General features: G+C 47.7%; 13 protein-coding genes; 8 read left to right on the top strand and 5 right to left on the bottom strand.

Moving 5' to 3' along the window:
* Positions 1 to 1,009: 1,009 nt before the first annotated feature.
* Positions 1,010 to 2,230, top strand: FFUJ_06718 (uncharacterized protein; the record flags this gene model as incomplete). Its single annotated transcript, XM_023576888.1, has 1 exon — positions 1,010 to 2,230. One exon carries the CDS (start codon positions 1,010 to 1,012, stop codon positions 2,228 to 2,230), a length of 1,221 nt encoding a protein of 406 aa, XP_023430047.1.
* A 749-nt stretch (positions 2,231 to 2,979) lies between these two features.
* On the top strand, positions 2,980 to 4,257 carry FFUJ_06717 (related to putative cystathionine beta-lyase; the record flags this gene model as incomplete). The annotated part of the gene is made up of 1 exon (XM_023576887.1): positions 2,980 to 4,257. One exon carries the CDS (start codon positions 2,980 to 2,982, stop codon positions 4,255 to 4,257), a length of 1,278 nt encoding a protein of 425 aa, XP_023430046.1.
* A 213-nt stretch (positions 4,258 to 4,470) lies between these two features.
* FFUJ_06716 (uncharacterized protein) lies at positions 4,471 to 5,613 on the bottom strand (the record flags this gene model as incomplete). The annotated part of the gene is made up of 1 exon (XM_023576886.1): positions 4,471 to 5,613. One exon carries the CDS (start codon positions 5,611 to 5,613, stop codon positions 4,471 to 4,473), a length of 1,143 nt encoding a protein of 380 aa, XP_023430045.1.
* A 515-nt stretch (positions 5,614 to 6,128) lies between these two features.
* On the top strand, positions 6,129 to 7,227 carry FFUJ_06715 (related to peroxisomal short-chain alcohol dehydrogenase; the record flags this gene model as incomplete). XM_023576885.1 has 4 exons in its annotated part: positions 6,129 to 6,656; positions 6,701 to 6,926; positions 6,988 to 7,046; positions 7,111 to 7,227. The coding sequence occupies 4 exons, from the start codon at positions 6,129 to 6,131 to the stop codon at positions 7,225 to 7,227; spliced, it is 930 nt and encodes a 309-aa protein (XP_023430044.1).
* A 243-nt stretch (positions 7,228 to 7,470) lies between these two features.
* On the bottom strand, positions 7,471 to 9,976 carry FFUJ_06714 (uncharacterized protein; the record flags this gene model as incomplete). XM_023576884.1 has 7 exons in its annotated part: positions 7,471 to 7,995; positions 8,049 to 8,980; positions 9,034 to 9,347; positions 9,405 to 9,518; positions 9,588 to 9,640; positions 9,704 to 9,842; positions 9,924 to 9,976. 7 exons carry the CDS (start codon positions 9,974 to 9,976, stop codon positions 7,471 to 7,473), a joined length of 2,130 nt encoding a protein of 709 aa, XP_023430043.1.
* A 1,398-nt stretch (positions 9,977 to 11,374) lies between these two features.
* Positions 11,375 to 11,860, top strand: FFUJ_06713 (probable glutaredoxin; the record flags this gene model as incomplete). XM_023576882.1 has 2 exons in its annotated part: positions 11,375 to 11,716; positions 11,771 to 11,860. 2 exons carry the CDS (start codon positions 11,375 to 11,377, stop codon positions 11,858 to 11,860), a joined length of 432 nt encoding a protein of 143 aa, XP_023430042.1.
* Positions 11,861 to 12,091: 231 nt separating this feature from the next.
* Positions 12,092 to 13,412, bottom strand: FFUJ_06712 (related to choline monooxygenase; the record flags this gene model as incomplete). XM_023576881.1 has 2 exons in its annotated part: positions 12,092 to 12,503; positions 12,571 to 13,412. The coding sequence occupies 2 exons, from the start codon at positions 13,410 to 13,412 to the stop codon at positions 12,092 to 12,094; spliced, it is 1,254 nt and encodes a 417-aa protein (XP_023430041.1).
* A 916-nt stretch (positions 13,413 to 14,328) lies between these two features.
* Positions 14,329 to 16,380, top strand: FFUJ_06711 (related to synaptic vesicle transporter SV2 (major facilitator superfamily); the record flags this gene model as incomplete). XM_023576880.1 has 8 exons in its annotated part: positions 14,329 to 14,538; positions 14,601 to 14,805; positions 14,861 to 14,984; positions 15,035 to 15,236; positions 15,294 to 15,627; positions 15,677 to 15,985; positions 16,046 to 16,065; positions 16,120 to 16,380. 8 exons carry the CDS (start codon positions 14,329 to 14,331, stop codon positions 16,378 to 16,380), a joined length of 1,665 nt encoding a protein of 554 aa, XP_023430040.1.
* Positions 16,381 to 16,773: 393 nt separating this feature from the next.
* Positions 16,774 to 17,952, bottom strand: FFUJ_06710 (related to monomeric sarcosine oxidase; the record flags this gene model as incomplete). Its single annotated transcript, XM_023576879.1, has 1 exon — positions 16,774 to 17,952. The coding sequence occupies one exon, from the start codon at positions 17,950 to 17,952 to the stop codon at positions 16,774 to 16,776; it is 1,179 nt and encodes a 392-aa protein (XP_023430039.1).
* A 503-nt stretch (positions 17,953 to 18,455) lies between these two features.
* FFUJ_06709 (related to salicylate hydroxylase) lies at positions 18,456 to 20,048 on the bottom strand (the record flags this gene model as incomplete). XM_023576878.1 has 5 exons in its annotated part: positions 18,456 to 18,939; positions 18,989 to 19,144; positions 19,193 to 19,704; positions 19,757 to 19,969; positions 20,022 to 20,048. The coding sequence occupies 5 exons, from the start codon at positions 20,046 to 20,048 to the stop codon at positions 18,456 to 18,458; spliced, it is 1,392 nt and encodes a 463-aa protein (XP_023430038.1).
* Positions 20,049 to 20,443: 395 nt separating this feature from the next.
* FFUJ_06708 (probable gentisate 1,2-dioxygenase oxidoreductase) lies at positions 20,444 to 21,594 on the top strand (the record flags this gene model as incomplete). XM_023576877.1 has 3 exons in its annotated part: positions 20,444 to 20,732; positions 20,792 to 21,241; positions 21,293 to 21,594. The coding sequence occupies 3 exons, from the start codon at positions 20,444 to 20,446 to the stop codon at positions 21,592 to 21,594; spliced, it is 1,041 nt and encodes a 346-aa protein (XP_023430037.1).
* A 729-nt stretch (positions 21,595 to 22,323) lies between these two features.
* Positions 22,324 to 23,937, top strand: FFUJ_06707 (related to aldehyde dehydrogenase; the record flags this gene model as incomplete). XM_023576876.1 has 4 exons in its annotated part: positions 22,324 to 22,578; positions 22,634 to 22,936; positions 22,992 to 23,312; positions 23,368 to 23,937. 4 exons carry the CDS (start codon positions 22,324 to 22,326, stop codon positions 23,935 to 23,937), a joined length of 1,449 nt encoding a protein of 482 aa, XP_023430036.1.
* An 844-nt stretch (positions 23,938 to 24,781) lies between these two features.
* On the top strand, positions 24,782 to 26,372 carry FFUJ_06706 (related to HOL1 protein (member of major facilitator superfamily); the record flags this gene model as incomplete). XM_023576875.1 has 4 exons in its annotated part: positions 24,782 to 24,799; positions 24,864 to 25,043; positions 25,100 to 25,390; positions 25,482 to 26,372. 4 exons carry the CDS (start codon positions 24,782 to 24,784, stop codon positions 26,370 to 26,372), a joined length of 1,380 nt encoding a protein of 459 aa, XP_023431405.1.
* Positions 26,373 to 26,609: the final 237 nt, after the last annotated feature.

The following is a 26,609-nucleotide window of genomic DNA, read 5'->3' as shown; positions in this document are numbered from 1 at the left end:
TTCTCTGCTTAATTAGGTATATTGCTGGCATTATAAGGAGTATAAAGAATGCCTTTATTAGTTTAGAAGAAGCTCTATAATATTAGTTAAAGTTAATTTTCTTACCTTTTAATATCTTAATATTAAGATTTTATCTTAAAAAGCCCTATAATTAGTTCTTTTTAATACCTTTTAAGAAGCTATTATAAATAGCAATTTTACTAATAAACTCTCTGACTTATTAATATAATATAGGGTATCTTAAATTAGCTTAAATAATAATTTAGTCTTAAAGACTTTTTTCCTAAATATTAAAGAGCTTTTAGTAAGGTTTTTAGGCTTCTTTTAGTATTATACTTCCTTTAATCTGACCTTAAAGTATAGAATGGTTAATACTATAAGCTTTAGCTGCTTTATTTACTAATATACTGTCTGTAACTATTTGAAGTATAGCGCTTATATCTTTTTTAGTAAAAGAAGGCATTTTAAATTGATTGGCGTTAGTTTGAAATTAATTGGAATTAAATTAATAGAGTTATAACTGTTTAAAGTATATATAAATTAGGTGGCTGGGTTAAGAATGAGGTGGCCAGTCTGTGGGGGTGACCGGTCTTTGGGTGGGGGACGTTAAAGACATTATGTACCGAGGAATGTAAATTTAATTCCCGTTGGAGATTTATCTAATCGGACTGTGATCAACATAACATAATAAAAATCCCGGTTCATAGTTAACAACTAGCATTCCTTGTCATATCCAGCTACTAAAGTGAGACACATTTGGAGCTTATCACGGCACAAAGTAGAGCAATGTGACTCTAACTAATGTATGTGCCGATGGCTTGAAATGTTATTTAATTGGCCTTCTTAAAATGGGTAGCGTATAATAAAGTTTTAAGACACGCTCGCACCTCAAGCTTGTACAGTACAAAGACCTCCTTATGCCAGCTAAGTTCTTAGTAAAAGCAATAAAATTGATAAAGTCATTTATTATTACTATTGTTTCGTTCTGACAATAGCTCTTAGTTTTAAGATGCTAAGTACTATTTCAAATAGCATATCTGGCCCAGCTTGCGTCCAGCAGGTAACGTGGGCGCCACGGCACAACCTTGATCCTGTACTCGAACACGACCGGCAACATGCAAAATGTATCTCAACAGTTAATCTACCGACGACGCTGGTATTTCAAGAGGAGCGGCACTCCGACAACCAGCCGACGACCAAAGTCACAACAGATGCCCAGCTCCACGACAAGTGCACATCACTCATTACCCAGCGTCGAAACGTGATAAAGGAACTCATCGATACGGAGAGAATTTTCACCAGAGATATGAGAATCCTGCTGCATGTCTATAAAGAGACTGCAGACGCTTGCCCTGCACTAGACTTCAAAGCGATACAGCTTATTTTCCGTAATATCGATGACATCGTTTCTGTTCACACCTCCTTTCAATCAGACCTTGAGACGTCTGCGGCGAGTGTTTATAATCATCATCAGGAGAAGCCTCCTGTAGTCAACAAGAATATCCCTACGACAAACTTGAATCAAAACACTTTGATACAAGTCAGTGAAGCTGAAGACAGAGGGGCATGGATCGGGCGTGCCTTTATGCTCAATATCGATAGCATAAGTATGGCCGTTAAGAAGTTCCTACAAAAGGGCAAGGAGGTTGGAGAGTATTTAGTGGTCATTCAAAAGCATCCCGCAGTTGTTTACTGGATGGAGCAGTGCAGGGAGGTCACAGAGCACCTTACGCATGCCTGGGATCTTGGATCACTATTAATCAAACCTTTACAGAGAATAACGAGGTATCCGATACTCATAACGGCGTTGTTGCAGCATACGCCCCATGACTATCCGGATAGGAAAGACTTACTTGAGGCTCGGGAGCGTTTCAACGCTCTGCTCTTCCAGGTTAACACGACAACGAAACTATTCGAAGCGACACCAAGGCCAATAACCAAAACATATACCGGCTCTGTAGCCAAACCTGGTATGAGACGAACGTTAAGGAAGTCGATGTCTAAGATGCGACTGTGGAGTCAGCGGCTGAGTGGAAATCAGAGTCGTGTAGACGACCGCCGGGTTTGCAGTGCCCCACTGGACGATGGTACAGATGAAAGAGGTTCATGTATTGCGCACGAAATGTCCTCAGCGAACCCGTTTTGCCCAGCCAAGGGCGACCACGAATTCCCTCACACATGGTTCTCTTCTCGATCGGCACCCGATTTACTCACAAAGACGAGCAAGTGAAAGGACAGCCAACATATTGACGGCAACCCTCTCGGTAATAGGTTGACTTTCCTACAGAGCTGTCCTTTAGAAAACGGTTGGATATTGTCTAAAGCATGGTCTTGGGTTTGCCGGGTTCTGAATTATGCTGCTTACAGAAGAGGCTCTTCGACCAGAGGCTTGCACAACTAATTCCATGGGATATACGCAGTCGCAACATCGCTGTAGCAATTCTAGAGAACTAAACTGTAGCACAATAGAGGTGTTGAGTTGAGCAGGATATTAAAAGCTATTACATTTATCCTACACAGTGATGTACTAATGTTTGCTTGGGTTAAATGGCGACGAGGTGTAATAATAACAGATGTTGGCTGTTCTCAAGCGACTAATTACTGTCCTATTACCTACATTATGTATAGGATACAGAGATGAGAATGAAAAGAGAGCTAAATGAGTGACTTTAGTTTCTCAATTTAGCCAAGGTTTAGAAGAGTGAATGAAGGAGATCCGGTCACGTGGTCGGCTGCGCTGCAATCTCCCCGGCGCAAGCTCAAGTGATGCATATCGGGGACAATGCAGCAATCATCGGCAAAGCACCGGCAAAGCCTACCGAGATAAGTGCTTCGGATTGATAGGCTGTGTATTTACCCCGTGATACCACTGTAGTTTCCCAGAAGGTCGGGGAATAAAAAGCGATGAAGCGAAAGCCAGCAATAGAATCTGAGAGCATTGTGTCGCGACTCTTACTATTTGTGTTGCAATTGAAGGTTATGGATCCAACAGAACAATGTTTCAGAACCAACTTGGCGAAGGCTTTACCCAGTCTATCAACCGCCACAAAAGCCGTACACGCAGATGATGTCCTCAACAATGTCGACGACGTGGCACCGCCGATTCACGTTGCCGCGACCTTCCGCTATCCACGAAATCCAGAGTGCATGCGAGAACACCACGAGAGACCTTCCTATCCAGTCCTAGACGTTGGGGAGCACTGCTACTCGAGACAATCCACGCCAGGATTATCGCGCCTTGAAGCCGTCTTGTCTTCTGTTCTAGGACAACCCTGCCTTGCCTACTCTTCTGGTCTTGCGGCATTTCATGCTTTGCTGATCATGTTGAAACCTAAGAAAGTCTCTATCGGTGTCGGATACCACGGATGTCATGGGACCCTCGAGCTTTATGCCCGTTCGTCTGGTACAGAGATACTCTCTCTCGACTGTGCCGTCGACCAATTAGGTTCCGGCGACTTGATACACCTCGAGACACCTGTTAATCCGACAGGAAAAGCATTTGACATTCAGTATTACGCAGACCGCGCCCATTCCAGAGGTGCCTATCTCAGCGTAGACTCGACATTTGCTCCTCCCCCACTTCAAGACGCATTCATTCAGGGTGCAGATATTGTTATGCACTCTGGCACAAAATACATCGGAGGCCATTCTGATTTCCTATGTGGTATTCTGGCGGTCAAGAGTGGCAGCCCCGGTGATGAATGGCTGCAGCAACTTCATCGGGATCGATTGTACCTTGGGTCTGTCATGGCAGGTTTCGACAGCTGGCTTGCAACTAGGAGCATCCGCACTCTAGAGATGAGAGTTCTCAAACAAAGCCAGTCAGCCGAGGCCATCGTTAGTGCATTGAGACTTGGATTGGTAGGGTCTTGTCGGCAGCCACCCTCGATAGGTCTCAGCGAGAAAGAAACTAAGATCATCCAGAAAGTGGTTAAAGAGGTTCACCACGCCAGCCTGCAAGACGAAGCTAATATGAAAGGAAGTTGGCTGCAAAAACAAATGCCCCGAGGATATGGACCTGTGTTTTCTCTAACGCTCCGCAAGGTGGAATATGCCCGGAAACTTCCGTCCAAGTTGATGCTGTTCCATCACGCAACCAGCCTCGGCGGTGTAGAAAGTTTGATTGAGTGGAGGACAATGACGGATTCGACTGTGACAAAAGACTTCTTGAGAGTGAGCATTGGCGTGGAGGATCCAGAAGACCTTTTGGCGGATCTACTTCGAGGCATGGGAGCTGTTATGGCTGAGACTAGTTGAGACTTGTATAGAAGTAACGGAATCAACACTGGGTGATTACAATCCTGTCTCCTGTTCACGTAATAAGAGCTGACAGTACCTTTCCTTGGTCCTGTAATATTTAATGGATACTACATCATACTCAAGGTTAAGTACTGTTATTCCAGACAAACCACAACCTTCTTGTCCTCTTCTCTCGGCCAACCTTGCTGTGCCTACTCCTCTGGGCTTGCATTATTTCATGCTTCGCTGCACTCTTTCACGCCCATACGTAAGTTCTAGTGTTGTTGTTGTAAACTCATTGACTTGTTTGCACTCTGCAGAGTCTATAAGATCACAGGACTCAGCAACTTGCATCAACCCTACTGATCGGGACGAACAAATTTCCAGCCATTCGATCTCATCTTTCGCTTCCCACACTCCAATGCGGGTGGTGAACACCATGCCGCCTGGACATGGGGCCTCCCTTCCACGCTTGACAAAGCCGAACAGCCCGAGCATAGTCGCCATGACATTCCAAGTTCGGCGAACAGTCTCAGAAACGATCCAAGAGTGCCAGAGCAATTTGATCAAGTCTTTGCCGTAGTGATTTTCATGTTGTGAGGATGGAAGTATGTCTCGCACTCCGGATGGAACAGTGCTTGCCGCTACGGAAACCATCTTCTTGGCCCATGCGAGCAGGAGGATGTTCCGACTTTGAGCAAGTGGGCGTCCGAGGACTTTATCCTCAAAGAGGCTAATGAACTGGTAGATAAATAGAGCTTGAACGCGCGCGATATGGTCCATCAAATCAAGGTCGTTGCCCTGATCTTGAAGAATAAGTGACCCAGTGGTGTCAAAGCCGTGCTCATTCAGCAATGTCTGGGAGCGTTCTTCTACCAGACGCATAACCATCTGTTCATTGGCCAGATTTTTGTTCAGGAAGCATGAAAGGCACATGTATGCATCTTGTATGCTTCTTGGGAACCTCAAGGTGTACACCTGATGGTGGATAAAGGGATTGCTTCCCGTCTGCACCCACTCGGCCAGCCACCCACGGACTTTGCTGACATAACCGTCCAAGTTTAGGGAGGAGAAGGCATCCATGACGAGTCTCTCCGAGTAGACGGTGTCCCAAGTACGAATAGAAGTGAACCAGCTTGAGAGCTGCGCATGAGTCTGTTCTTCATCCAACAAAAGCAGTGGATCCAAACCGCGCAGAGCCGTTTCCACGTTTGGCCTTGGAGTTTCTGGGGGTCTATCGGGCAGAAGGATCCAGCGGCCGTACCTTTTCGTCGGGTACTGACAGTTCAAACCTCGGGAACGACAGCGAAGACAGGCAGGGCTCTGGCGCGAGCATTTCCGCTTCGCTTTGACGCATGCCGCACAAGCGTGCATATGGTGTGACTAGCTATTGGAAGTCGGGTACTAAAACGGCCAGGAAGAGGTTCATGGGTGAGCAGGAAGAGGAAGTGCTTTGGGCAGGATTTGTCAATAGAACAAAGAGAGTACGAGGCGTCACGGTGAATCCGCAAGTTGCCCCGTCCGCCAACGGACCCTAACCGTATCCGGCTGGCTCCCACCTGGTTTAATGCTTACTAAGTCGTGTTTTGCGGGTGCTAACCTTAATGGGCAAAGTAAACGGTGTTTAAGTAACACGCATCGTAATGTTTTAAATGACCTGGATGAAATGCGCTTGTCCACTCCGCAAGGGCGTGCATGCACCGTGGAGAGTTTTGTAATCAGCTCATGGTCTAAGGTCTTAAGGGAAGACGCTAGTAATTTTGTATAAGTATGCCTATTTGCCCAACTCAACAGAAATTGGATCTAGACTCAATACCACCACTCTTCCTCTGACCGACTCGGATTGCAAAAGCCTCTCAGAGAACGCTCGACGTGATCTTTTAAACTTCATGGATATTATCAACACTTCTAGAGCAACTCATGTCACTAAGACGGTGCACAGCAAGCCATATAATGCTCTCTCCACTGACAACCCCAAGCTCAGCCAAGCTGGCAAGAGCATCTTGATTACCGGCGGCGGAACGACAATTGGCAATAGCATTGGGCGCTCTTTCGTACGTGCCTCGGCTGAAGCAGTCATTATCCTAGGGCGACGTCTTGAGGTCCTCCAAGAGGGCGCCCGTCGCCTTGAGCAAGAGGCAAAAGCCGCTGGAACGCAAACAAAGATCATCCACCGCCAGCTCGACATTACCGACTTCTCCGCCGTCGATGAGTTCTGGAAGCACTTGGCTTCCGAGGGGATTTCCGTCGATGTGTTCGTGTCGAATGCCGCCGCTTTTCCTCAGCTGAAGCCTTTGTTGGAGTCAGGTACAAACAATATGTGGTCAGACCTTAATACCAACGTCCATGCGCCCATGTACCTGTTGGAGAAGTTCCATGCACAGAATACTGGAAAGAGAAGAGCAAGAAAGCCCATTGTTTGATCCAGGATGTCTGTAATAGTGCTAATGTTCCTCTGTAGTTCGTTGTCAACGTCTCCAGCAGCATAGCGCACAATTATATGCAAGATGTCACCACGAAGCTTGCCGCATACGCTTTCAACAAATCTTGTAGCACTCTGCTCTTTCAGATGGTTGCCAAGGATACACCCGTTGAGGAGATGCAGATCACTTCGATGCACCCTGGTCTTATCTGGTCACCGGAGTGGGTGAAGATGGGCTTCAAAGAAGATGTTGGATTTGATGACCGTCAGTATGCTCCAGTAATTTCTTCAGTGACCCATACAGCTGACAATAATTGGTCTAATAGTCGCTCTCCATGGTAATTTCGCAGTTTGGCTCGCAACCCCTAACGCTGCATTCCTCCATGTAAGCCTCCCTTGTACATTCGTTCTCTCGCCACTAAGGGCTTGTGACTCATCAAGATGAACAGGGTCGATTCACTTGGGCATCTTGGGATATCAATGAGCTGTCCGAGGGCCCAATTCGCGAGTGTATTGAGAAGGATCCTTACTATCTCAAGATGACCATACGTGGTGCCAACCCATGATGTCCTGATGTGAATTCTATCATGCCAGAACCCATGAGGAGAAACAACATTTAGATATAGGCTTGCTAGTACTTCATTTATTGAATATGGATTCAGGAAGCTGTCAGGGCTGAGGCTGGTTGTTTGTTCTTGTGTACTAGTAACGGGGTCAACGCTCGGTGACTATAACCTTCCTTTCAAGTGATGAGACCTGATATTACCCTTGAAACCGTAGTTTTGTGTACATAATAAAGCATACTAAGGCTACAAATTCCCTACTTCCCATGTCCCGAAAAAGGGACCAGCCGAATCTTGGAATTGAAAGAACGGATCATACGCCATATCCAAAGACATTGGCCAAGAAGCTACGGGCGTATATTCCGTGGAGCCTCCAGAATCCTCTGGAATAGAAGAAGATTGAGCTACAAGATCTGCTTGGGACCCCTGGGTTCCATGGCCAGATCTTGTTCTCCGCCTGCCCGGCTGTGGCGGCAATGCCTGTCCATTCCCCAGGCTCACTTCAACAGTTGGGCTATGGAAATTATCTATCTCTACAATATCTTCCCCATCATCCGTGTTGTCCTCCGGAAAAAGCGAGCTGCCATCGAAGAGGCTTCTGGTCTGGGGGGAACTCGCCGTGCCCCTGTAAGCACCTGAGCTATAAAGAAGTATATCCCACATTAAACGCGTGTTGATCGAGATGGTCCTCGGCGGTGGGACCTCTTGGTCCTTTTCCTGCTCAGGATCTATTTCGAAAGCCGCCTGTATCAAGGACTGGAGTCTTTCTTGCTACTCCATATTAGCTTTCCAGTAAAATATAGATGCATCATGGTCCAACTTACCAACCATTTACATGAAGGCCAGAGCAGAGCCAGTTCAGCCAAAAATGCGACACATTTCGCCAGTCTATCTAGAGCTGCCTCTCTGGTGGTTTTGTCGGCCGCCCGACAAAAGTAGATGTGAATAGTCGCCGCTATCGCCGCGCAATGACCAATAAATGGATCCGAGACGCGATATTCTTTACGTATGACCATCTCTATGAGACGTGCAACCCAAGTGCTGTGAATGAAAGCAAGTTCAGATGATGTCTTCCAGAACGTGTTGGGAACTCCTAACTGAGCAGACTGTTGCGGCCGCGATGAATACAGAAAGGGATGATTAAGCATGTTATGGATCGTGTGATATGCGAATTGCTGATATACCCACGGACTCCAATATCCTCGATTGCGCTGAAGGTGTCGGCTTTCTTGCTCAGTAAATCGCGCGCTATCAAATCGGTGCCGATCTGGGAATTTCGTCTCCGAGTCCATGAGATAGGCGTTGATGACTGCGTATCCGGACTCGATGGACCAAGGAGGCGGCGCATTGTTGGTCTGTTGGGCCCATTGCTTTACATATGTCCGGACCTCTCCCCACAGCGTAGACGTCTGGAGCATATAGGCCCATGTCCCGCTCTTCTTGTCGGCGCTCGTTGTTTCATCCTGACCTGAAATGTCTTCATGTGGAATGGCTGGGGGCCTTTCGTTGACGCTCTTCCGCGGGTCTGTATACGTCGCGATGTATTGCGGCCTGGTAATATCTTGTAAGATGTCCGTAGTGAAGGACTGATGTCCGTACATCTGCTGCAGCAAGTGCAGGCTCCAAAACACTCTTCTTCGCGTCTCTGCACGTGTGCCAAAGTCTTCAATGGCGCAGGCCTCAACATCAAGATTGGCACATTTAGCAAGCGTGTTTGCCATGCCTATATGCAGATGTGCCAGGGTCGTTTTGTTGGCTATATAGCACGTTCAGCACATGGTGACCAGCTACATTAAGCAGGGCGCTTACCTTGTATATTGGCCAGTGTCAGCATGCACAGATTCTGAACGGTGGTTATCGAAACCTTGCCCTCACCTACCTGGTGCATGATTCCCTCTCTTGCAGACTGTGCGTAGCTTTGGCCTAGTTCGTGCACACGGCCTTGAAAGAAAGGATGTTTTGAATGACACGAAGCAAGGGCTAGCAAGGCTAGCATTGTCTCCTCACTACAATCTTGCATCGAATAAAAGTCTTCTCGGTTGAAGAGCCATAAAGGCTGCTTGTGACAATATTGGAAATATGCACCGATGACATCTTCCAGAACGTCATTCGGAGGCAATATGCTGCTTCAGCTACTTAGCCAACGACACGATGCAACGGGCAAACCTCTCTCAACCTACCTAGTCGTTGTGGAGCTATCCATCTCAACACTCGGCGATAGTGGTAGCTGCCAGTCCTGGAATTGGGCCGAGTTCTCCGATATTCTGGTATAAGACTCCATTTCACTATTCGCCCTATTTGATTCAAGTGGGCATCGTTAGCCACATAAACCCATAGAGCAAGAATCGAAGTGCTGATCATACTCTTGCCTTTCCATCATACGAATTTTTGCTTCGAGCTGGGCAAGTCGTCTCTCCTAAACGTCACCCGTCGTGAGTAACAAGACTTTATGATGCTTGCGCGCCTCCAATAAGCATACTGTGTCTGTAGAATTGCTTCCATTTTGAGACCCTGAGGTCACAGGATTCCCTCGAACTTCTGGGTACGTGCACGTTTTTGAAAGGCGAGTGCAGCTCGAGCAAGCTGGTCTCTCTCCCGGACACCGAGTCTTCTTCCTCCTACGGATACTGAATCAGTATTGAACCGCCTAGTGCCAGAACAGCACGACAAATGCGTCAATTGGCTACTGGAGGACTCACCGACAGTTCTCGCACGCCTGGTGTAGACGCTTGTGTGATCGACTGCCGTACATGACGTGTATTTGCTCAATTCATGAGACAACAGATAGCGAGAAAAGAGGGGTGTCGTTTGAGTACGAAGCTGGGCCATTACTTTTATATACAGTCTTATCAAATGCGGGGATGAGCATCGGAGTCTAGACTGAACTGTATTAGGTGCGGGGCCGACGGTGGTGATACACCGTTAGCGTGAATTGTCTAGGGTAATTCATGAACTTGGACCATGTCCTAATATTTTTTGCTCCCAATATTCCACATTTGCTCAAAGCAATGAATGTGCATATTCTTCGCCGGTGCATGATCGTTTTTGCAATTGATCTAAACAGGTATACCCGCTTCGATATTTACTACGCGGGAACAATAATGGACGGCTCATTAATCCAAATTATTTTCGTGATGACTTTATATGACACGGTCACTGGTCGGTTAGGCGATACAAAGTAGGACAAACCCTCCCTCTATTTGTTCGTCATCTAGGTAGCTCTGATCGTTTTGGTCGACTGTTTCCAAGACGATTTTTCCCGTACAAGAGCAAGCCCCTGCCCGGCAAGTGTAGGGCAAGTCCAGGCCGTTTTCCTCAGCTTGGTCCAGGATATACGTATCGCTGTCACAGCTGAAGGTATAGTCTTTGTCTCGAGTCTTTATGGTGACTTGGTAGGACGGCATGCTGAGGTCTTGGTGGGTGTTTGTAATCCGATTGAGAATGGGCAAGATTGTTGGGGAATTTAGAACAATAAGACAATTTAACGTGTCTTTTTTGGTTCTACTGGGCCAAGATACAAGACGAGGTTATAGGCCAAGGCCTCTTATCAGAATGAAGAGCTCATTGTTGTATCCATTGAATGTGACGTTATTGATTAGCAAGATCCTGATCTCGGAATCCCGAATCTTGAGCCCTTCAAGTATGGGTAGGAAAAACAAACGCTTGTGGGTCGACAGCATATGGTGGCGAACATTTGGGCTACATTTTACGAAGAGCTAAAGGAACATAATTCGAGACATCGGAAAGACGTTAGCCATAGTGACATCATCCGTAAAGTGAAGATACGAATTCTCTTGTGTGGTGACACTGATTGCGTCAGACAAAGCTCGGCCCAACAATAGCAAGCATCGTGAAACCAATGAGGTCGACGATATATGTTGCTGACCCTGACGAAGACACCCATGTAAAGAGTTACAGGTATGACAGCATTTCTGGGCGATAACTAAACCAAAAAACGGTGCTAGCCCGAGCGAGCCCATTATTACCAGTAATGAACTACAGTGGAAGCCTGACAACTGATGAAGTTGTATCACATCGGTCAAAAATTTGTCGGTACTTGGATATAGAATCGCTTTGATCTCAACTACAGCTTTTGTGTATAAGAGAATTCCACGTCATGCAAGAATCAAAAACCCACCTCCATTCGATCATGTCAAATTCCAACGAAAATATCCACGCCCAGCCGATGCCGGCCGGTTTGCAGACGATAGACGCTTCTGAACCTGCCGCACCAAAAGCAGCACTCCATTCCAGATTAACAGATCTAGTCAATGGCGCCCCAGTAATGCTCTTCATGAAGGGCGTGCCCAAGTGCCCATCATGTCTCTTCGGCCGACGTATCGTTCGCATCTTGGACCACCAAGCCATTCATTACAGTTCTTTCTATGTACTGAAGGATGAGACTGTTCGTCTGGGCATCAAGGAATATGCCGACTGGCCGACTTACCCCCAGTTATGGGTCAATGGTGAATTAGTTGGCGGGTTGGATATTGTAAGTACAGCTCGCTGCCAGGGAATATTTGATGTCGATAGTGACGATGGATAGGTAAAGGAAGAGCTTTCCGCCAATCCAGAGTTTCTGAGTGCACACAGAGTACCTGAAATAGAAGACTATGCGGCAAGGGTCATGGCTTAGTGTATGGATGGGCGCGTGGCCATTTATGCTACATTATCAAAACATTCATTATAAGCGTGAAACATCATCGGCGACGTAACAGATCGATACAAATTCCGCTCTATTACTGCCTTCCCCGCAGGTACAATCTCTAATCCATGGAACAAGAACCTATCACTTTCTTACCCCTTACTATCAAATCTCCAGGAAGAAAGGCTTTCCTTGTAAAGCGCACTATATCCGTATCAAAACTCACCACTCCATATCAGCACTATCAGTCTTGCAAGCTAGTCCATCGCAAAATTCATCATCCCCCTTTGTGACCTCAGAAGTCGATACATGTCGCCGAGCAGGCCATATCTCCCCCTTCGAATCCTGCTCTTTTCTATGGTGCTCAGTCACAATCTGTCTCACCATATTCTGGAAGAAGATCGGCGCGCTCTCCAAGTCAGGATGCAGCTCTCCGTTGGTAAAGACACCTGCTTCCAGGTTCTTCTGCACCGCATCGCACAAGTACTTGTCTTCTCCGAGAACCCGCTTGAAGAAGGAGTTAGTTCTTTCGAATTCTTCGTCGGTGGCGTCTTTATGGCGATAAACTTCATACTCCATTGAACATGTGCCAACTGATGTTGGTACGCATCGCATCATGTAGAAGAAATGCGGCCTGTATGATAAAAACGAGATTAGATCTGCCCGTCGATTAAGCGTGCGAAGAAATAACTAGTACTTACGAAACAGTCATGCAGGCGTTGGGGAAATAGTAGGTGCTACTGATCTTGATATCGTCTTTTTCAGTTCCCTTTTTTGGCCGCGAAAAGTGCTGGATGTAACCCGGCTTGGACACGGTGTAGTAAAAGGACAAATCTGCTATGGCTTTAACATCTGGATGCGCAACTTGGCAATGATAACATTCGTTGTAGTTATCTGCAAGGGTTTTCCAGTTGTAATTGCCTGGCATGCCCCAGACGTGATCGAACTGATATTGAAAGAAGTCAAAATGTTTGAACCGCTCCTGTGAGTCAACCCCCTCAAAGTCGTCCGTCCATTTCACTTCTGGCTCCGGGGACGCATCCAAGTTGACCCAGATGAAGCCAATGGCATCGATATGCACATGGACAGGAAAGAGGCTGTGGTTGTCTTTGTTGAACGCCGGGACGGTGTCGAAGCGCGGTGCCTTGGCAAGCTTTCCGTTGATGCCGTACGACCAACCGTGATATTTGCAGGAGAAGATCTTGGCGTTTCCCGCCTCTTCTGTGACGATTGGAAACGCTCTGTGCCTGCAGATGTTATGAAAGCCGTTGATGGTCTCTCCGTCTTTGTCCAGGCACAGCACAAAAGCATAGCCTGCCTCCTCGAAGCGGAGAAAGTCTCCCGGCTTGGTGAAGCGTAATTTGTGTGTGGCGAGAAGCCATCGCTTGGAGAAGATGGCGCGTCGCTCAAGCTGATACATTTCGTCCTGGCGGTACCATGATGCGGGGAGGGCCCTCGGCTCTGGAGACTCTGATTTGCCGGATAGAATAGCGTTTCCATTTACGCCAGTCATGGCCAGCACCGAACCGAGTTTTGAGAACATGGTGTTGATGTGAGATTATTAAAGATCAGGCAAAGCTATCAGCAGGAGGTATTCGAGTCTACTTGCAATAGAGACATAAATTAAATGTCACCAAAAGGAATACGAGAACTATCTCTTGACTTATCTAGCCATCCTTCAACCGTCTTCCCATAATCTATCAACGGGAGACATGGTGTACAATCTGAGAGTACAGACGGTCCGACCTCCCCGTATACTTCTCCGACCTCCTGTCTCCCTTATTTGGTCACGTCATTGTTTTGCAACTGGTCGTATCTTTGTCACGACAATGCGTTGTTTGGACGGGAAATGTGTCGCATGACTATTGCCTTGTTCGGGCAACCGCTAATCTCCCCGCCCCGCCCATACCTCTCTCGGGGAGGCCAAAGTAACTCTCCCCGACCACGTGCCAGGTTATCTGTATCAGTTCAACCCCCTCATTCACGTCGGAATGTGGGCTTGGTACGCCGTCCTGAAATCAACTCATTCTGATTGGTTGATTCTCACAGAACGGGGTATCTATGGGTCTTTGGATATCAAGCAGTAATCAATTGATGCGTAACATTGCCTTGGAAGTCGAGCTAAGCGTCGGAGACTGCGATTGTTGTCCGCCGTATCCCATCCCATATCTCATTACCCCGCTCCACGAACAGAATTCCTAGTTTCAGACTGATGCGAACTGGCAGATTGACGAATCAGGAGTATTCAATGGTAAGCTATACCAGGTTATGAAATGTGACCCATCAGTGCTGGCTAGATAAGAATGGCGATGCCAAAATGGGAACTAATGACTTGGTCAAAATTAACAATAAAAGGCACCTCAGGCCCCACGTTTTGGCTTAGAGTTTCCACAATTTGGCCATTTTCAGACCAAAGTAGCCTTTACATACATCATTACCTTCTCATATCTTGCGTGATCATGTCAGACAAATCCACCACGGACGGTCCAGTTACCATGCCTCAGCCATCAGATAAACTCTCTGACCGAGAGCGCTATGCCGACCTACGTACCAGTGGTGACCGGCATGGTGAGTCCCTGAGCTTTCAGATGGGAACCGAGGATGAACAAATCTTCTCTCTTCGAGACATCGACCCAGTGCTTGATGCTAAAATGCGCCTCATCAATAAGGTCTCCAGAGCTCCAATCCAGTGATGCAAGAACAATCCCAGGACTAATCCATCACTGTGTAGACCATGGATGAAATTGGCTGGACAAACATGCACCTGAAGCTGTTTTTTCTGAATGGTTTCGGCTACGCTGCTGATTCTCTAATCCTTGCCCTTCAAGCTGTGACTGCCGGTCAGGCTGCTCTCGAGTTTCGTCCTGCGTTCTCTTATGGTCTCAATGTGGCTGTTTATACAGGAATGCTGGTTGGTGTATTATTCTGGGGACTAGGTAACACGACAGGACCCTTCCTCGTCATCTAACAAGATCCTTATTTGCTTCTTAGGTGCGGATGTCATCGGCCGGCGTTATGCTTTCAACATCTCACTCTTTTTATCTTCCGTATTCGCCATTGCGGCCGGTGCCTCGCCTAATTGGATTGTCCTTGCCACCTTTGTCGGTCTTGCTGCGTAGGTTCCTCACCATCCAGATCGCAAACTTACTAATACTGGATGCACAGATTTGGTGCTGGCGGCAACCTTGTTCTCGATACTACTGTATTCCTAGAGTTTCTTCCTGGCAACAAGCAATGGCTGGTTACGTTGATGGCCTGCTGGTGGGGGCTTGCATATGTCATTGTTGCCGCCTTTTGCTGGCCAATCTACTCGAATCCCAAGTATACCTGCGCGGACGCTGATACATGCACCAAGGGTAACAATATGGTCAGTACAGACACTTGATACACCGTGACCTCGGTTTTTGACTGATCTGTATCGAAGGGCTGGCGATATGTCTGGTACGGAAATGGAGCTCTCGTCTTTGTGTGTAGTATTCTACGAGTCACTGTGATTCGACTCAAGGAGACCCCCAAGTACCTTCTTGCCAAAGGTGATGACGTTGCTGTGGTTGCTATCTACCAAGATATTGCAAAGAAATATCAACGGACTTGTAGTCTCACAATTGACGCACTTGAGTCTATGGGGGCCATTAACTCCACGTATGGCAAGTCTAGGTATAGCCTCAGCGAGCTCTGGGCACATTTCCATGGATTATTCGTGACGAGGAAGCTCGCCATCTCAACGATTCTGATTTGGATATCTTGGCTTCTAATTGGTAATCCAAACTCGGCCTTGCATCAGAACAATAAAACTAACGTCCCTAGGCCTGGCATACCCGCTGTTCTATGTGTTTCTCCCAGACTATCTTGCCAGTCGTGGTGCCAAAACGGGAGAGTCGGGGCCATATTATCAGTGGAGAAACTACATGCTCAGCAGCGTCACGGGCATATTTGGGCCAGTGGCTGCTGCATTTATGTGCAACACCAAGCTGCTTGGCCGGAAGTATACTATGGCAATTGGAGCACTCATTACCATGGCCTTCTTCTTCGCTTATACTGCTGTGAAGACTCCGGCTCAGAACGTGGCCTTGAGCTGTGTCATTGCTTTTACGTTAAATATCTACTATGGAACCTGTAAGTCACTGGTCCCTAGACTAATAATAAAGAACCCTGACCGACATGAATCCTTCCCAGTATACGCATACACTCCAGAGGTTTGTGGGGTCGGCATTGGACTGACAGTCGGTGTATCGACTGACACAACACAGGTACTACCATCAGCTCATCGTGCAACGGGCAACGGAATAGCTGTAGCAGGAAACCGAATTATGGGATTGGTATCCTCCTTTGTAGCAGCTTATGGCAACACTGCGACATCAGTACCCATTTATGTATGCGCTGTACTCTACATCGTCATGGTAAGCTACACTCCTGGTGATATTCCTGAAGAATGGCGCCTAATTGATATGTACCAGGCTATCATAGCCGTGATCTTACCGTTTGAGCCTTATGGAAAGCGGTCTATGTAGAGAAGTGATGGTATTATATGTTATTAATCCTTGCTCTTGAATGCACCCTTTTCAGGATGGTCCCTTTTTTTATCAGCCTTCAGCTTAAGTACTTCTTCTATAGTCCTCTTAATACATCTTCTATTATAACCTTATGGTCCCATTACTCTCACTATGTAAATCACTTAAGTCTTCCTGAGTAACATATAAAGAAAGCTTATTGCTTATTATTCTTCATCGGTGCGATGCCTTTATGCATATTGTGATTCAAATTCGATTTTATTAACTTGAAAAACAAATTCACTTTCTAAGTTCTGGAAAGATACAGATATTAACATCATGGTTCAATTGCAGTATAGAGATCAGATACGCGAAATAGCTCATATAATCATAAAAGCTATATATAAAACAATACTAGATCTTACTTCGAACAACAGATTGAATCGCCGGGATAACAAACTTGGAGAGATCCTCAGTCGTCTTTCCATCTATAGCCAGTTCCGCCATGACCCGACCTATTACAGGCGCAAATTTAAAACCATGAGCCGCCCCTAAGGCAACCAGAATATCGGGATACTGATTTAGTGCGCTAAGTACGAAATGTCGGCCTGGAGTAATCGTATACTGGCATGTAACTGTGCGAAGGATCTCAAGGTCCTCATCTTTGGTTACAAAGTCCTTCATGAATGCGGTCAACTCATCCAAAAGCTTTGGAGAATGAGTGTAGGACCGTTCTTCAGGGCTCATACGGTTGTTGGAAACGTCGCGGCCAGCCTTGATGGTGGGTTCACCAAAAGTGGGAAATCCGTAAAATGTCTTTCCGTCAACCATCCGGATCCATACAGGGAAGTGCTCGGCATCAAACAGAGCAGGTTCTTTGGGCTTGAAGTATGTTACTTGCTCTTGCATGACCTCAAGTGGAATCTGTGCGCCGAGAGGAGCAAGCAGTTTGTTGGTCCAGGCGTCTGCTGCGAGAATGACCTTGCGAGCCTGGAAATCGCCATTCTCTGTCTTGATGATGACTCCTTTGTCGTTTCGGCCATTCGTGATTGGTATGATTGCTGTCACTGGTGTGTTTTCCTTGAGAATGGCTCCGCGAGCGCGAGCAACGAATTGCATCGCTGTCACAGATTTAGCCGCATGCGCAATGCCAGTATCTGGAGTATACACTGCATTCTCGTCGTCATCAATGTCAAGTTTAGGCCATCGCTTATTGACCTCTTTGGCACTTAGAAGCTCGTAGGGTACATTGTTGGCGTCGAGGCTCGCAGTGTAATCCGAGACCTTGAAGCCGGATGTCCAGGTACGATCATTCGCAAGCACCACAATGCCACCAGTGACCGTCAACAGCTTCAAACCGGCGTCTTTCTCTAGCTCGGCCCAGTCTTTGTAAGCGGCTTTGGCGAGCGATACGTATTCCGGAGCATCGTATGCTGTGCGGACGATGCGAGACGTGTCGTGAGATGCACCTCGGACGTGGCCGAACTCGAACTGTTCAAAGCCCACAACCTTCGCTCCCTTTCTTGCCACTTGCCAGACTGCTGCGCTTCCAAGGGCACCGAGGCCTACTACGGCGACATCGAATTTTTCCATTTAGAGGCGGTTTTCTTGTTGTTTCTGGTATTGTAAACTGTATGATTTTGTTGTCTATGGGTATGATGCCGAGGAAGCAATTGATATTTTATGCCTTTGTTAGTGCAGAGAATCACTAAGCCAAGGTGTTGATTGGAACCTTAGCAGTTGGTAATTTGTCGGATCGACAAAGCCGAACATGACCGGTGAGGGGTTCATGTTAGGGGCAGGCCGACGGTCGGGGAGCACGCTCCCCGACCGTCTCCAACGACTCCCTATTGGCTAACACGTTTGCTGGCTCTCTCTCGACTTAGTTAGAGTGAACTCACCAAAGCTTAGTGGAAAATGTTACCAGTAGAACACTTACAAAGTATTGTTATAAAGTCTTGAGCTTACATAAAAACTGCAAACCCTGCCTTGATATCTCTCTATATAGCTATTGCTTTAAGCATTATAAGCTTATTGCTTATACTCTACCCTATTTCCCAGGACTAAAGCATTAATGCTAATTTATACTACAGCAGTTATACAGCCTCGCTCAGCCAGAGCTCTTTAATAGCATCCTCGGCATCATACCCATAGGCCCAAATCTGAGTTACGGGGTCACTCCACTGATTCGTGCTCTCAACGAATGGTCGTCCTTCCACCTCAGCCCTCATTCCAAGATCCCTAGCTTGCTGTAAAGGACCGTCTGGAAAGTGCCATAGCTTTCCATTTACCAAGCTTGCAGACTGCATACCGTAACTTCGACTCATCCTTTCCTTCTCAAATACATGCAGAGCAGTTGCGACTTGGTCCTTGCATTTAATCATTGAGATCGCTGTGGCTAGAGCAGCGCCGTCTTCTACGGCCATGGCGGCACCTTGGGACATGTATGGTACCATAGCATGAGCAGCGTCTCCGAGGATAAGGAGCTTTTCACTCCTCGATATCCAGGTTTGGAGACGACTACCGCTCATTAGGGGCCACTTGAGTGTACTCTTGATCATCTTGATCACTTTGAACAGCCTGATGACGTTCAGTATCTATCAGTGCATGTGGAGAGGAGATGACTTACTTTGGATCCCAATCTTTGAATGAGTCTTGCATATCGCGGATTGCATTCTCAGCGCTCCATGTACTCGGTGATGAATGGTCGACGTGAGACAAGACCATATTGAAAGAGTTGCCTCCAGCGATAGAGTACGTCATGACGTGACGGTCTTCCCCAATCCTTAGATGGTCAACACTAGCTGCACTACTGAGAAAAAGTCACACGTACCAGATGTTGATCCCAGGTTTTTCAAGTAACCAGGCTGTGTCTTCATCTTGCTTCATCTCTTCTGTGTTTACCGTAGCGCGATAAGCCGCAAAACCAGTCTTTTGGGGTGGTAGGTCTGAACCACCAAGCACAACTGATCGAGCATGTGACTTGACGCCGTCTGCAGCGATAATTATATCGGCACGGTATTCGCGACCATCAAAGGTTGTGGCGGAAGGAATTGACTCGTCGTAGCCGGTAACCCTGCTATCAGTAACAATCTTTACCCCAAGGTCTTCTGCCCGGCGGCAAAGGGCTCGATGGAAGTCGGCACGATGAATGACGAAATAGGGTGCTCCGTATCTGTCTTCAAAGTCTGGTGAGAGCCTTGTATAGGCGATCGGATCGCCGTTCGCCCATCTTCGAAATGTCATACTGTCCGGCTTCACGGCATATTGTTCTAGATATGGACCGAGACCCCATTTCAAGAGCAGTCTACCCGAATTCGAGGGAATCTGGATACCTGCACCAACCTAGGGCTTACACGTCAATCAATAGTCACGCCTTTTCATTGTGAATACGTACCTCACCCAAGGTAGCTGCCTGCTCCAAGACTGTAACCTTGTGGCCTTGACGAGCAAGAGCAACGGCGGTGGCTAGGCCACCTAGTCCTGCACCGACAATCAAGATCTGAAGCCTGACTTGAGAGCCGGGCAGATGACCGTTGCCGTTAGCATGCTCAGCAGTTTGATGGAGTCTTTCTAGGAGATTAGTGGATCGTGAAGGATATGCCACTGCCTATTGGAGTAAGACATTGACTCGTTTCACCGGGGGGCAAGTCTACACGTACCGGCTGAGTAATCTTGTTCTTGGCCATTGTTGTTTTGGTCACATGTATGTTTTGAACTCTTGAAACTGCTCCTGGAATGATGTACTTGTAAGTAAATTGTCAGCAATGCACAGACGAATTATGTAGTTTTGTGCTTTGTGCGGTAGCATGGCGGCTGGGTGTCCCGGAATCACTTCCCGATAGTGCCCCGAAGACAATGCCACGCGCCATCTGCCGATTGACCAGCAATAAAGCTTGTATCTCGGCAACTGTTGATTGATAATCAAGCCAAACTTGCTGGGGTATATTTACGATACAATAGGTAAGGCCGTCAAAGGATCAGATCACAGTCGTTGATTGAGAACGCAACCGCTAGCAGCCTGTCACAATTACCATCAACTCAACTTCGCTTACCATCAGAAACGTCCAAGAGATTAATCAGAATGGCGCCTTCTGCGGCTACAGCACCCAGCGGTGGCCAGTCTCTTGTCAATGCCACTCCAGCCAAGTCACTAAACACCTCTGAAGAGCTTGTTGAAGCCCTTAAAGCTACCAACACAGCTCCTCTCTGGGCCCAGATGACACGCCTGAACCCTCCAGCACCCAACCCTCAAACTATTCCCTATGTCTGGTCATATGACAAGATCAAGCCATATCTCCTCAAGGCTGGAAAGCTTATCACTGAGAAGCAAGCTGAGCGCCGGGTCCTGATGCTTGGAAACCCTGCAAAAGGTGAGTCGGGTATCTCACATTCCCCGCCCCCCGAGTCAGCACTGACCTTTTTGGCCTAGAGGCACCATACACCACTGATACCCTGTATGCTGGACTTCAGCTGGTGCAGCCTAAAGAGACGGCACCTGCGCACAGACACACGGCCTTCGCATGCAGGTTCATCATCGAAGGCACTGGTGGCTTCACTGCAGTTCACGGCAAGAGAGTGCCTATGAAGCCTCGCGACGTCATTGTTACACCCACTTGGAACTGGCATGACCATGGCAAGAAGGGCGCCGATGAGGAGGGTGGAGATGATCAGCCCGTCATCTGGCTCGATGGGCTTGACCTCCCCAGCTTCATCCACTTCCCTGTCCATTTTGTGGAACATCATACAGCTGCACGATACCCAGCTGAAGACTTTGAAGAGTCTAATATTGTCTATCCGTGGAGCAAGATGCAGCCCAAGCTGGATGCCAGCCCTGATGAATGGGTCTCGGAGCCGTATCTGAAGCCTAGTGGGGCCGAAAGTAAGTGCTGACATGGAGAATACTTGAGCTACAGCTAATATCATTACGTAGTTGGTCGTATCATTGGTGCTTCAGCTGAGAGACTTAACCCAGGAGCCAAGTCGCCTGAGATCCAAGAGACGAGCTCTGCTGTGTACCATGTCATTGAAGGCTCTGGTTCCACTCAGGTCGGAGACAAGGTCCTTAAATGGAAGCAGGGTGACACGTTTTGCATTCCAACTTGGCACAAGTATCAGCATCATGCAGACGACGGCAAGGTCTATCTCTACAGATTCGACGACAAGCCGATGCTGAGGGCCTTAGGATTCTACCGGGTGGCAGGAGTTGATGTCGAGACCTATGTCTCTGAATGAGAAGCTAGATAATCTTGTTTTCGAATGTATTGAGAGGGGATGGAGAGAGCAACAATATAGGCCTTCTAAATAAAACGATCCTTCATTTCAGTATGATTTGTCTTGAGATCAATGTAGAGTCAAATATTGAAGTAAGGCCATACTCCTCAGTAAGATTGAGTATCTTATCGATCTTCGTACCTGAAAATGAAAATAGCCTCCTTGTTGGACGATCAAGCTCTGGAATTACTACAAGACATTTCTTCTGCTCACTGGTTCAATCTCTACAAACACGAGTTGCAAATTAGCCTGAGCTACATCTCACCAACTGTCTGTCTGAGCTAGGATCCTTCCGCCTACTCTGTCTTGCCGTTTAACCTCCTTCGTAACCCTAAGTCACTTTCTAGTGCTTGCATCGCGTGTCTTACAATGTTAGCCTCTCGTCTCGTTCAGCCAAAGGAATATCAATGGAACACCTCACTTCAGAATCTAGCATGCCTTTTGATAGCTGATGATCTGGTGTCTGGCCAATCGCTTGGAGAGCGGGAGTGACCCGATATTACCCCTAACCCCGGACTATACTGATTGGCGATCCGCGCCCGAGGCTCGGAATTATTTTTGCTTGGCGTGCTCCCGGAAAACTTCTGTTAGTCCCTACTACAAGTAATACGATATCTCGCCATAATGATACTCAGTTTCCGATATCGCCTTCCAGATTTTGTGAATTCTACTGAAGCTCTTTCAGACACGATGTCGGATTCAACTATTGGCCAACCAGCACTCCGCAATGGATCGCAAGGGTATCGTATCCCCATGCTCATCAACGATGCTGCAGTTTTAAGAGAGGATGATACTTCACGACATCAATCATTTGAGGGGGGGTATTTCCAGGGCGCTGGTATATCTGACTGTGCGGATGCTGTGGCGAGTTGCAGCAAAGCATTCGTAACTTGGTCCACAACCTCTCCGACCCGTAGACGTGGTCTTCTCTTGCGATTGGCACAGGTACTGAATCTCTTTGGCCACTGTGGGTGCCATGGCTAACGAAGCTGAAACTTAGGTCCTCAAGAACCATGAGCATGAGGTCCGAACTCTAATGAAGTCTGAGATCCATTGCGACGATGAATGGGCATCCATCGGTGTCACTACGAGCATCGATTTGATCGAACAGACTGCGTATCTCCTGACAGCAGGGAGTATGAGCGGCACCATACCGCATACCCAACCTGAGGGGTCATACGGTTTGGTGTTTACTCGTCCTTTGGGTGTTGTTCTGGGAATCGCACCTTGGAACTCACCTCTCTTCTTGGCCCTTCGAGCTGTGATCGCTCCTTTGGCAACTGGAAATACAGTTATCCTCAAGGTAAGGACCCCAGTCCTGATTCTCAGTAATAGTATACTAATCTGAATATTTATAGGGATCTGAGCTTAGTCCAAGGACACATTATTTCGTCGCCGGGTTGTTTGGAAAAGCTGGCTTCCCTCCAGGTGTCGTCAATTTTATCCTTCATCGACCGGAAGATGCCCCCGAGGTAGTTGGGTATCTCATTCGAGAGCCTGCCGTCAGGAAGGTCAACTTCACTGGCTCAACACCAGTTGGGCGCAGTATTGCTGAGCAAGCGGGACGGGCTCTGAAGCCGGTATTGCTGGAACTTGGTGGGAAGAACTGTTGTATTGTCCTGAAGGACGCAGACATTGGTCGTGCGGCAGAAGCAGCTCTCGCAGGAGCAACACTAAATGTGAGCTTGCTTTCTACTGTTTTTGATATCTCACTAATCAATTTTGTGCGTAAAGGGCGGACAGATATGCATGTCTACAGATCTTGTCCTCGTGGAAAAGGATGTCGTAGATGAGTTTCGTGCAGAGCTTACAAAACAGCTACAAGGCAAGAAGGGCTCGGCGTATCGACTTGTCGGGCCAAGGAGTCAGTCGAGAGTACAAGCTTTGGTCTCCGATGCAGAAGCCAAGGGATCTTCAAAGTCTTCCACAGAGCACCAGATCGACTCAAACCTAATACCTATCACAATCCTCGATAATATTAACAGCTCTATGGATTTCCTACGTACAGAGAGTTTCGGTCCCTGTCTCGGAATCGTCGCGGTCTCTAACGGGGACGAGGCGGTCAAGATTGTCAACGATAGTGATTACGGGTTGTCAGGTGCGATATGGACACGGAGCCATTATGCAGCATTGGAACTGGCGCGTCGACTACAAGTCGGTGCGGTTCATATCAACTCTTCTACTGTTCATGATGAAGCGACTTTGCCTCATGGGGGAACTAAGCAAAGTGGATTTGGAAGATTTGGTGCGGAATGGGGATTGAAGGAATTCGTTGAGACGCAGACAGTTATCATGCATGCGTAATCATATCACCTAGCTCTATCATCAATTGCATTTTCTTTAATCGTCCTTAAACATCACGTCGCATGATCATGGAGTTAATCATCTATTGTTCAAGCTGGAGGTTTTCATTGGCATAGGTACCTAATCCTTTAGTAACTGTGTGGGGGTAGCTGGTATACTGCCTAGCTTGGACTTATGAGACTGTCATGTTGAGTTAACAGACCTTACTGCTAATGCTTACATCACGCTCCTTACCCGTACCTAATACTCACTCTCTTTGAGTATCATCACGAACAGCATTGGCTGCTACAGTGCCTCTGTTAACCGCTGTAAAGATACGTCGAACATCGTCTCCCGAACTACCCGTGGACTCGCCCTACGAGGATCCCACTCACAGCTGCAGCTTCCCCTAGATCAGATTCAAGAGTATCCATGCCTGAGATAACGGCTGACAAGGGAACCAAGGTCAGACCCCGCGGACTTGATGACACAACGTTCAAAGCGATATTAAGACTCCGCGGGATTTGTTGGACCGCCATCATGCAAGGATATGAAGTTTTCGAGCCATGTAAAACGCGTCACCCATTGATTGAAGTGATGGGATCGTGCGGGGTAGACTCTGGGGTAACAGCTGGATCGTTTCCGGGGATCGGGGCAAAGACGGGAGACGGCGTGTCCCAGCCGGAATCATCCTGGCACGAGGCTTGGTCTAGACCAGCATCGGGTACTGGCCAGTGATAAGAGAAGGCATAAAGGATTGAGGCTCGAACCCTGTGAGCAACTCCTTTTCTGCAATCAGTCTCATCAATTGTCATTGACACAATCGTCAGTCATCAACTGTGCTACGAGGACAGTGTATTTGACAATGTCTATCTCTCCTTTCGTACGAACACCTCCAGGCACTGGTTCCATGTAGGCAACGAATGCTAATGCGACTCAACTCATAGGAATGGCCGCTCTGGTGGCGCATATGCGTTCTGCTGAATGTCAGCTTCTACAATCTCCTTGGGAATGCCTGGGCCGCTGGTCTTTCTCCCGTTTTTGGGTTGATCATTCAGGAGCTACACTGCACGCAAGACCAGGCCTCCAACTTGCCAACGTATGCTCTGCTGGCTCTTGGGCTCTCTGTGCGTTATCCACCGTCTTATCTTTGATGGATCTTTTAATTTGCTGACCCTTTCAGAATCTCTTCGCTCTCCCGTTGTCATTACTCATCGGAAAGCGCTACACCGTCCTCGGTTCGCTCGTTATCTTTATCGCCTGTAACATTTGGTCCGGCGAAGCCACTGACTACTACTCCCTTCGAAACTCACGCATCGTTGGTGGATTGGCTGGTGGTCTCGTCGAGGCTCTTGGTCCCATCATCGTAGCTGAGACGTTTCCCACGCATCAGCTCGGAAGAGCCATGGTCGTCTACGTTGGCTTCCTCGCTGCTGGCTCCGCAGTCGGTCCCATGGTCGCTGGTGCAGTTGGGGTCAGTTTCGGAAGCTGGAGATGGTATTTGAGGATTCTGACAATCGCGACTGGCCTGAATCTTTTTGGTTTCGATCTTGATGCTTCCTGAGACAACACACGACATTGAAGAGCTGGACGCGGCTCAACCCAGACCTGGAAGCTCGCCTGTCAACGAACCGAAGCCTACGAGTACCTCGGTCGAGGACATCTGCATCTCATCACCGGCCGAAACTACAACTGGAGAGATTTCTACTGCCAACTTCAGAAAGGAGTACATTTCGAGGTCGTTCAGTAGCGAGTTTATGCCGATGAGGTGGAAGGAAATGGGCCTGTCACTGGTCCAGCCGCTGCAGCTTCTCATGGCACCCCAAGTCCTCGTCACCGTGTACATTTTTGGGCTAACCATTGGCTGGACCGTCATTATCTCCATTCTCCTCGCCGTCACCTACGCTCAACCTCCTCTGTTGTGGAATTCACGCTCGATTGGTCTACTCAACGTCGGTTCTCTTATCGGTCTTCTCATTGGTCTCCCCGTTGGCGGTTACCTTGCAGACCTTCTCTTCATTCGCTCAACAAAGGGACGTACCCGGGAGCCTGATCCCAGGAGTAGACTGCCAATGATGCTTATCGGAGGACTAGCCAGCCCTCTTGGATGCATTATTCTCGGCCATGGACTTCAAAACCCTGCTCACTGGATCGTTGTCTGTGTCGGATGGAGTCTCCTTGCATTTGGTTTGACAGGGTCTGCAAACGTCCTGCTTACTTATTCCGTCAACACTATGCCTTCGCGAGCAGGAGATATCGGTGTCCTTGTAAATGTCATGAAGAATTGCCTGGCCTTTGGTGTATCCTACTCAGCTATCAGTTGGATGAATGGTATGGGCCCACTGAAGCAGTTCGCGACTATGGCTGCTCTTCTTTGGGTTGGTTACCTGCTGGTGATTCCGGTTTGGGTTTCGAGCAAGTCTATCATCCGCAGAAGCGCTGTTTATACCCGGTAGTATCATGGAGGCAATTTGTTACACTTACCATCATTTGTAGATCACTTAGTTAGCTATTGGTACAACTGAATCGGCTGTTACTCACTACCTGCGCAAGAGCTCAGCTGCTCATGTTATACTGTGTGACTAGAAGGGAGCAGTTTGCATACGGACGCCACTTGTTGGAAAACATCACAGAATGTCAACATCATCCCTTGTAGGAAAACTCTCTGTCGGGCTAATCTCGGTAATTATCAT

This window comes from Fusarium fujikuroi, chromosome FFUJ_chr05 (genome assembly GCF_900079805.1).
Source record: "Fusarium fujikuroi IMI 58289 draft genome, chromosome FFUJ_chr05".
In the NCBI taxonomy this organism is placed as follows: Eukaryota; Fungi; Ascomycota; class Sordariomycetes; order Hypocreales; family Nectriaceae; genus Fusarium; species Fusarium fujikuroi.
This window is presented reverse-complemented; position numbering and strand designations above follow the sequence as displayed.